The sequence below is a fragment of the Glandiceps talaboti genome, chromosome 12 (assembly GCF_964340395.1).
Source record: "Glandiceps talaboti chromosome 12, keGlaTala1.1, whole genome shotgun sequence".
Lineage (NCBI taxonomy): Eukaryota > Metazoa > Hemichordata > Enteropneusta > Spengelidae > Glandiceps > Glandiceps talaboti.
In genome coordinates this window covers 5237542-5248627 of record NC_135560.1, presented here as the reverse complement: position 1 = coordinate 5248627, position 11086 = coordinate 5237542, and the positions used below count along the sequence as shown (strand labels likewise).

Below are 11086 nucleotides of genomic sequence, written 5' to 3'. Positions count from 1 at the left end.
ACTTAGATAATATTCCCCTATATTTTTCTTCATTCAGCCAAGGAAAATACGAGTGGCCTAAGGGGGCTTTGTCTGTGACAACCCTTTAGGTCACAGTATTTTCCTACTGACTAAAGAAAAATAATATTAAAGAAAAATGGGGAAAGTAATGGCAATCTTGAATGTTTTGACTAATATTTTGAACACAGCAGAACCAGTGATGTAAACAAGCATTGTCATGACACAGATGTGTTTTTGTTCAGCTTGGCACATGAAATTGGTATAAATATAAATATCCCTGCCTTTCCACATCCACTATTGCCTTTGTATATTATAGTTTTGATTTTCTCTTTGAAAGTAAAAATTCCATTTCTTCAGTTCAGAATTGATAACACTCTCACTAAACTATTACAACTTGATGAAAATCTGAGAACAAAATTTATTGCAGTGACAAATTGTCAAATAACCATTAGAAATATTATCAAGTCGTAATTTTGTGTGGGGCGATATTAACAACAGACTTTATCAGCAACCTTTTTTTGAAAGTTAAAGATCAAACAGTGCATCATTAAAGTGAATAAATTTGAGGGATTCAACATGTATTGATCTAATTGAGATATAAGCTAGCAAGGCTGCTTATGAATGTTGACGTCCACATAGCCGACCGTGTCAAATAGTATTCCATAAACTGAAACATTCGGTACAATACAAGCAAGCGTTGTAACAGTTTAGTGAGAAGTGTTGCTTTTTGGTTGACCGAACACTTGTCTACCTAGATGATTTAAAGTGGCACAAGCTGAGGTAGACTCTCTCACAGTCCTTGGAGCATCGCATTGGTAAAAGGACTGTTTTCTATATACCAATATCTACTGTATAGTCGAATACCCTTGTACTGTGGGCCTTCATTGACAACATAGGGCTAAGAATTTGTTGACATGTTACTGCGATATTGGAATAACACAGAGCATAGAAGTAACACGTCAACAAATGATTAGCCCTATGTAGTCAATGAAGGTCCACAGTACAAGGATATTCTAGTACAATTATGCGGTAAATATCTGTACATACAAAACACCTAATAGCGATGCTCCCGAGGACTGATGAGAGAGTCTGAAGCTGAGTTCACATGTTTACTGGGGTAATTGTTGCTGTATATGTTACTTCTAGTATTCCATTTACTGGCATATTTTTAACCATCATTAAATGGTATAGGCAGAACACCACCATACCTTGTATTCAGGCATAACATACAGGCAATTTCACAAACACAAGTAAGTATACACATACTATAATATAACAAAAATCCCTACAGTACCATTCACGGTGCTAACAATGTCAGAAAGACAAGTTTGAATGCCTTGAAGGCACACATCAACATTAGCATTATATTAGAATTGTTTCATAAACTCAGCTTGTGCCATTTTAAAATACATATTTAATGCAAATATGGAATCTTGAATGCTTGGCATTTAGAGTCACATGTTATAATTTCCTTGAAAAAAAAATCAAATTTAGGTGTGAAAAGTTTTGAATTTTCAGCCATTTATGTACTCAATTTATACCTACACTACACTATTTTAGCACACAGTATCATCTATTTAAAAATCTCAATATACTTGACTACTTAAAATAATCAAATTACTTATACAACTCATACATCGATAAAAGCATAATATGAGAATGAATGGACTCTGAGTTCATAGTTACACCCGAAAATCTCTAGTCACAGCCAAAAATTTCTCAGAAGCACTTGATATCCCAAATGGACAGTAGCCCATTGTAGTGAATCGCTTGACAAGAGATGACGAGACATCACTGAAAATTTGAGATTCACTACCAAGAAATGTTTGGTTCTGGGAGTAGAAATTTTCATTTGTAAAAGTATATATAATTTTTCTTTTTTTTTTCAGTGTTTAATAAACATATTTTTTCTGAAAATCATAAACAAAAATGAAAATGCTGAGATAGTCCAATATAAGGTGCCAAGAAAAACAATATAAACATGAAAATTGAAATTTATCAACTAATACCAATCCTTTCAAGAAATAGGTATGATTTGACTTACAATTTTCAAGTGTTGTCTACAGAGAGGATTTACATATACATAGAAGTTTGATGTGAAGTTTATTTATTTTTGAAAACAGCCAGAAATGTATAAGTATACTTTATAACAAAACAAGTAGTGACAACAGTAGTCTGTACGGTACACTGTGACGAGGTGCCCTCACACATTAGTCAACCCCGTTTGAGAGAGGCGGCCAGTGAGGGCAGAACGACATGATGTACCTTACAGTCGATGACAACAGTTGAAGACTGGAATCTGAGAAAAGTGATTACAGAGTAAATGATTAACATACGCACATACAAACAACATGTCTTACTTTGCATATTATAATCGATATAGTAAAATGTCAGATTCTGAAATGAGAGACAAAAAATCTAATGCATTAACAGTTCATGAGGTAGGTGTCTTCTACAACAGTGAAACTATCTAGTGCACAAGCCAAGGCCCATTCATATGCATCTATTCAAGATATATATATATATCAATCAGTATTACCATATGCAAATTCAATCATAGAGGTTATTAGCATATATCCCTTCCCAAATATGGGTATTTGAGCCTAGCCCTGAGGATCTGATAGTAATCTGTCCAATGCAAGGAGAATTGATAATATCCTGATGCAAAAGTTCATATCAGAGCAGCTGCTGTAATATTTTTATTACATGCCAAGTGAATGTTTTTATATACTGGGAAATACGTGTTGATTTTGGTTATTGTAAATTTCATTCTGATAGAATGCCAATATTGGAGTCTGATGTAAGAATTGCAATATTTTCCTCATCTTGCATGTTGTCAATATAAGTTTTACCTGTCTGGCAAGTATCACAGATGTTGCTATCTGAAACTATGGCAAAGTATGTGAAGGTATGTAATAACCACTGACCTTGGATCATGCACTGTATGACAAAACCACAGACAGACACACAGACAGACAGACAGACAGACAGACAAACAAGTGCATAGAACAAGAAAATTTAAAAACCCTGTCATGTAAGGAGTAAAACTTTGAAATCGAGATCTCCAGTAAATGTGCAGTACATACTGTGGCAAGAAAAAAGTGTTTTAGTCAAAACAGTACACTGTTACCATGCCAACCAACAACATCAACAGTACACTGTTACTATGTCAACCAACAACATTCCAAAACAACACACATAATATAGAGATACATTCCTCTGTATATGGTGCATACTCTGCATTTTACAAAAATATTTCTAAGGCAGTGCATAGATAAGACACTAGCAGGACTATCTAGTGGATCTCAACTAAATGCCAACAATTGCTATATATACATATAATAATAGTATTGCACTCTTTTTCTGGATTTGTACAAAAATTACACTACTTTGATCTGTTGACTCTCCAAAGAAAATTATATGAATTGTACGATTTGATAAAGATCTTCATTTTGCTCCTTTCATTGGCACTTTGACTATAAGTTTATGTTATTTTAACAACATACCAATCCTGCCCAGGGGTTGGTGTGCATGTAAGGTTGGGACATAAACTGAGTTTGTACATTCTTTGGGTAATTCTTGCGGCAGATTAAAATGGAACCTGTAGTATTCTACTTGTCAAAGCATACTTAACCATCACTTGCTGTTGGCAGAAGTCAAACCAAACAATTTGATGACGTACTTTAGTAAGTCTGTAAGCTACGCTGTGACAGGACGCCCTCGTGCATCAGTCAATCCCTTTCACATCAGCACTAGCTGATAGGCATGGCATAATGTATCTTACAGACTACAGTAATAATTCAGTATGCCAGGACTAAAATTTTGAGGAAAACCCTATTATGCCTAGAACTATACTAATGATGCTAGAAGATGATCATGCCTTCAAAGGTATGCACCATCATTAACATTATAGTAGAATACTTTAATTGAAACTTAAAGTACGTTAAAAGTCGAGTAAAACATCTTACAAACTCAGCTTGTGCCACCTTGATTTTCCATTATCAATTCCAAATTAAAGTATAACAAGTAGATGACATCGACGTACAAAATTATAAATTATGCTAAACCTTCACCTTTTATACAGGACGCAAACTGATGTTTTTAATCATGAAAGCCCTAATGGCTGTAACTACAAGCATTTCCTACTTAGTGATAATTCAACAACTTGTAATGGACAACAGTTTTATCCTAAAGTCATAGTGACAGTGAATACATATATATATAGAATACATAGTAAATGATACAAGTGTCTTACACTCTGTTTCTCTGTAAATACAATATGCATTTTACTATTTTTGTTCAAGTTATTACTGATTCATTCATTTCAAGGTGAACAAGTCTATTGCCTACAAACTATGTACAAAATTGTTTTCTTCCCCTCAATATTGCATGCACCATGCCTTTAGTGTTACTTGTGGTGCAAATGTGCAGTGCTTTATTATATAGTTACCATACTTGTTTGATACAGCTCATTTACAAATTGATATAGCTAATTTATATACTGATATAGCTAATTTACATACTAATATTATAGCTAATGTACACACTGATATGGTTAATTTACATAGCAATATAGTTCACTAACATACCGATATGACTCATTTACCAATCACAACAGTTCACTGACATACTGATATTAGTTCATTGGCACACTGATATGGCTTACTGACAGTTCAATATAGCTCAATCACACACTGATATGGCTTATTTATTATTATATCTCAATATATTCTATTGGCACATCGATTTTAAAGTAGCATGCTGATATACCGAGGATTACAGATTTATATGCTTCAATTACCAGCACTGATCTCATTGTCATGTACTGATAACGCTAAATGGCACACATTGGTATAGCTGACAAAGATACAGATAAGTTCATTATCATATTGATATGGCTACATGGCATGCTGATATAGTTCATTATCATATTGAAATAGCTACATGGAATGCTGATATAGTTCACTATTACATTGAAAGAGCTACAAAGCATGCTGATATAGATCATAATAATATTGATATAGCTACATGGCATGCTGATATAGTTCATTATTACATTGATAGAGCTATGTGGCATGCTGATATAGATTATAATCATATTGATATAGCTACATGGCATGCTGATATAGTTCATTATTACATTGATAGAGCTACATGGCATGCTGATATAGATTATAATCATATTGATATAGCTACTTAACATGCTGATATAGTTCATTATTACATTGATAGAGCTACAGCTACATGACATGCTGATATAGATTATAATCATATTGATATAGCTACATGGCATGCTGATATAGATTATAATCATATTGATATAGCTACATGACATGCTGATATAATTCATTATTACATTGATAGATACATGATGGCTACATTGATAGCTACATGGCATGCTGATATAGATTATAATCATATTGATATAGCTACATGACATGCTGATATAGTTCATTATTACATTGATAGAGCTAAAGCTACATGGCATGCTGATATAGATTATAATCATATTGATATAGCTACATGACATACTGATATAGATCATTGTCACACTGATATAGCTACATAACATGCTGATACAGTTCATAATCATATTGATATAGCTCAATGAAAAGCTGATATACATGTAAATATAACTCACTGACAGACATATGTAACCAGCTGACATTTTGATAAAACAGATTGACATGATGATATACCTATGTGATATACTGAAAATCTGGACATTTTCTCTAAAGACTTATTTTCATTTATTTTGCTAAGAATGAAAAATGCACTAATATGTAGTAGCGAAAATGTCTTCTGCACATACTAAAGAGTACAAAGCTCAATAATGTACAAAAAGTAGTCTTTTAGAACTAGTCAAATACGTTAAAATATCTTGTGGACAACACTTACAGTATCTGTCAAGCTCAGAACAGTTTTCAAACAGATTAACAACATATTAACATTGAGTAACATATTAAAAATGGTGTCCCTGATTGCCTAGATTGCTTTTCTATGACTCAACAGTGGAAAATGACAACCTTGGAAAGCATTTGCCCAGTTTCCACTTTCTTACCAGAGGTAGAAATTTTCAATTTTTTTCCTACCCTGTAAATGTTATTTTTCTGTAGTCACAACATACAGTAATTTCAAATAAATGAATTTTCAGTGAAAACATCTTCAAAATTTGTACCTTATTCCTTCAAATCTAAGCCTTGGTAAACTATTATATTGGAACTTTATTTCAGCCAAAAATGTGCACCGACAAAGAGAGGGAAAAATACCATAATAAGTATGACACAGTAAACACAAAAAGGAAGAAGTAAGTCTACCCTGTCACCAGTGATATCTTGAGATAAAAAACTTATGTGCTATGTTTCAGTACTATTATATTGCTAAAAATATTATAGTGTATTTAATACACATGAGATGTTAGACTTAATGATTTATTGTTGTGTACACTCCTTAAACATTCTTGCTTTTGTTGTAGTAAATTATAAATTTTGTTCCATATTTGCAATTTTTAGTTGTGTTTAACTAATGGTTAACAGGAACACAACCAATGACAAATGTATCAGTCTAATAAGCTGTAAACCTGTCTTGAAAATATTGGTTATTAGAATTATTGTTTTAGATCAATTTGCCTTGTTTCCAATTTCTTACTGGAGGCAGATTTTTCCTACCCTGTAAGTGTTATTTTTCCATAGTCACAACATACAGTAATGTCAACAAATGAATTTCCAGTGCAGTGAAAACAAGACCAAAATGTGCACCTTGTTCCTTCAACTCTAAGCCAACTCAAACTCAAACTTTTGTTGTTAATTCATTCAAGGAAACACCAACCTACTCTCAAATTAAAATAAATAACAATAATCTGGGATCAAAGAAACCATAGAACATAGGAGTTTGGTGAAAGCCTGGTAACTAAGTAAGTATGGATGATATCTGACCATCAGTATGAACAATGCAAGTTGTATGAACCAATGCTGATGGTAGTAGGATAGTTACGAGAAGACTTCACTTAAAGTGAAATGCGCCTCAGAAATAAACTCTTTTAAACTTTTACTGTTACTCTGTTCAGCAACACACCAACCTATTCTCAACTGAAATCAAATAAAAATAATCTGGGCCCAAATCATTTTTGAAACAAGAGCTCAAAAATGATATCAAAGTTTAGTCATTTTAGAATCCAATATGGCCGCCAAGTACTATAAACTCTATGGGGAAATAACAGAATGGTGATTTCCTTCAAAACAACAAAGAGTACTCTCAAATTTATTTTTATTTTTTCAAAAGGAACAGGAACAACTTTCATATGGAAAAGTTTGGAGAGAATTGAATAACTTTTGATTTTCAGGGCAATTTGTCCCTGAGGCTCATTCACCCTTTGGCTGGCAGAATCAAAATGAAATTCTCTTGAACATAATGTACTGTAAACCTGGACATTTTCACTAAAGACTTATTTTCGCTAATTTCACTAGAAAACAAAGTCACAAAAATAAATACTATTTAAAATAGTGACTAAAATGCCTTCTTACATTTGAAAACAATGTACCAATCTGGTAATTAGTAAAAATTAGTCTTTGAGAATTAGCTGAAGACTGTAAAATCGTAAAATTTTCTAGCGAAAATATCTAGGTTTACAGCACGACAATCACACAGAAAAGTATATTTACAGTTCTTTATATAAGTCTCTTTGTATTCTTAAGATTGACTATTATTTTTCGATCTCTTCACTAATTTCTTTCCACCAATTTTGAACTCGACCTGATTTTGGCCTTGAGTTGGAATCTCTGTAGAATTATCTGACTTATACTGGTGTATTGTATCGTGAACTTCATTCTCCATCAAGTCGTAGTCTCTCTGTTCAGCCATCTTTAAATGTGCCGACTCGTCCTGTGAGAATCGGTGTATCATATATCGTGAACTATACCTATCAATGTCATACTCAGGTGACTTGCTGCGATAAGCTGGACTGACGGGCGGGCTTGGCCGCTCACTACCTGTTGTATCGATGGAGTCTGTGATAGTGTTATAGAAAGGATGGCGGGTGTCGCGACTGTTACTCGGCAAGCCATCCATTATACTAGTATCAATTGCATCTGTAATACTGGAATATGTAGGAATACTTGTGTAAGGTTTAGGTGTAGGGATCTGTAGTCTGCCCATCTCTTCATGAGAGTAACTGAACTGTGACATTGTACTGTCTGAACTTCTCCTACTATCAGTCTGTCTTGGCATCAGTCCAGCAGTTGTTGTATTCAGCAACATTTGTCTACCAAGATTTGAATATCCACCTCTGCTTGTACTTGGTCTATCACTTTCATAAGGTGTTCTTACCCTTGGTAGTGTAGTTGATGGTATATTTGGTCCAAACTTAGAAATCTGTCTCCTTGGAGGACGGAAGTCATCGTCGTCATCAGAGGATGAATGTGAATCAAAGGAATGAGCCGACTCTTGCATAGATGCCCAGCGTACAAATGTACTGCAGTGTTTCCTAGAGTTGGTTGGTTTGACTGGTTCGCGGTCTTCCGGTGACAGTGTTTGGTCTGATTGCACAGTTTGTTGTCTTTCCAGTTTACTTTTCATGGTTGGTAGTCTGACAAGTTCACTCCTCTTCTCTTCATCTTTCTTCACAGTGTCATCTTTCTCCATCTGTTTCATAGTTGGTGTATCATCACTATCTGCTGATGTTGTCTTTCCTGAGCATTCACCCGTTACAACTTTTGCAGGATTATCAGTTTTATGCTTTGTACTGGAAGAGTGAGTTGGCACTACATCACTTCTATTAACCTGGCCTTGCTGCATGTTTACACCACTCTGTGTTGCAATTACTGTACTCTGGCCTGGTTGAGTTGTAGATTGTGCTGTCATAGCAACCTCTACAGCATTATTGATTTCACTTTGATCAAAAGCCAAAGTCATAATCTGTAGAGTTCGTGAGGTTTGTTCCTGCATTAAAAGTTGTATAGATTGTACAGCTGACATTGTCTGTACAGCCACTTCTTCAAGTCTAACTAATCTTTGGTCCATATTTTGTAGAGATAGTCTGGTTCTGTTGTTCTTCTCATTCACTTCCTCTAGTTTCAGTTCCATTGCCTCAGTTCTTTAACAAAAAACAAAAAACTAAATTGTTCAAACTGTCAAGAATTATTTTGTGTACAAATATTTACTCAACTAGGATACAAAACAGCAGGGCATTTCAAATGAAATTCAGGATGAATACCATTTTCTTTTGAAATGTCATCTATTCTTTGCATACCTTAAGTCAAAATGCATTCCACATCATTTCTATAATCCTCCATCTTTTGACAAATTGACACAACTGTTATCATTTGATCAAGTGAATGAATTACACAGAATGGCAGCCTTTGTGCATTGGTTATCAGTCTATGCACTATCTACATCTGTCTGAGTCTAGTAACTATTCATGTTATGATCATCTCCACCATATAGTCAATTGGATATCTCGAGCACAGCATGCCGTTCTTACCACCGACAGCGGTAGTTTAATGCTATTGGACTTGGAGCGTTGATATAAACATGATGATATTAATCATGTCCTCACATGACTTACTTTAAGACTGGAGCTTGAGTTTGTAGTAAACTGAATGAACTAACCAATTACAACTGCCTGTCGGCATGTCATGGATTACTACTGACGCATGCACTGTTCACCCTTTCCCCAGCAGGAGATTTTAATAGCTAGATTTTCAGAAGAATTTGTCTGTTTGACAATACATGGATAGAGAGAGATCATGGAAAACAACTACATGTATAATAACTAGACTACATCAGTTTGTGCAATAGACTACATCAATCCATATATTGGTCTATAACAGTCAGTACATGGTCATCAGTTAATACATTGGTCTACAAATGTCTGTAATTACATCTACCTTTCATGTGTCTCTGTCACCATCACTTCATTACAACACCTTCGTTTATCTTCCGTATCACGGAAATAATGCTCCATACACTCTTCTTCAAAATCAAACAACTTCTCCACATCATCATCAGACAAGAATAACTCTGTCGAAATAAATATGATCTGTTTTTGTAAACACTAATAACATTTGGAAGTTTGGACTCATGTGGATATATTTCTATGAATATTGTAAACTTTACCAAGGAGCTAAAGCTGACTTTCAACAAACCAAACAACCAACACACTCACCCACTCTCCAATCTAATCCACTCACCCGTCAGGTGATGGCATATCACATGATGACAGATGATACTTGGTGTGTAATTTTGGAGGGAGTCACAGAAATTTAAAGGTCTATGTCGCATTGAGATTGATGAGAAAACAGTTGTTTAGCAGAGATATAGAAAAAATTGACCCAGAACAAAATATTAATCCTAAGTAATCCTTATGGCTCCATTAATAAAGTAATTGTACAGCAAGAACACAGAATTCAGACATTGGGGTTTAAAAGTAACAACTGAGAAATCAGAAAAATACTCACTAAGTCCTTTGTCTAGTGTTGTTGGACGGAATTTACGACAACGACGAAACAGATATCGGATAAACATGTATGAATGACTAATAATGATGATAGGTGGTGAAAGTACGGCCATCTGTTCATATTCCATGACAAGACGGTAACGTTGAAATTTCCACACCTGTCGGGATATTGCATTGACTGCGGCAAATGTGTTACTGAGAAACAATAGAAGAGAAATGTATGATGAAGTATATGACATAATGAAATCTGGTAGATAATGGCAATATGTACACAATAAGGCTAATCTGCCTTGTAAGTTTATTTTACTTTTGTAGTCATTTTACTAAAAAGAAAATGTTTTCTCAACAAATCTGCATATTGGAATCATTTTGTTTTGAGTGGTTACCCAATATATGTAGTAATATTCCCGCCATGTATCATTGTAATGTAATCAGCCTAGAGCCCTTTGACTGTTGCCCTTTGAAGTTGATGACACACACACACACACACACACACACACACACACACACACACACACACACACACACACACACACACACACACACACACACACACACACACACACACACACACACACACACACACACACACACACACACACACACACACACACACAACCTAAAATATTCTTT

General features: G+C 34.5%; 1 protein-coding gene across 1 annotated transcript in view; it reads right to left on the bottom strand.

Annotated features, from left to right (window-relative positions):
• Positions 1-7189: 7189 nt before the first annotated feature.
• The window catches only part of LOC144443454 (transient receptor potential cation channel subfamily M member 3-like), a 32137-nt gene continuing 28240 nt past the window's right edge, over positions 7190-11086 (bottom strand). Inside the window, exons 21-23 of the mRNA XM_078132934.1 lie at positions 10455-10648; positions 9885-10017; positions 7190-9091 (exon numbers count right to left, since the gene is read on the bottom strand). Of these exons, the coding sequence (XP_077989060.1) occupies positions 7690-9091; positions 9885-10017; positions 10455-10648 (1729 nt within the window). The 3' untranslated portion in view covers positions 7190-7689. The remainder of the gene's footprint in view (positions 9092-9884; positions 10018-10454; positions 10649-11086) is intronic.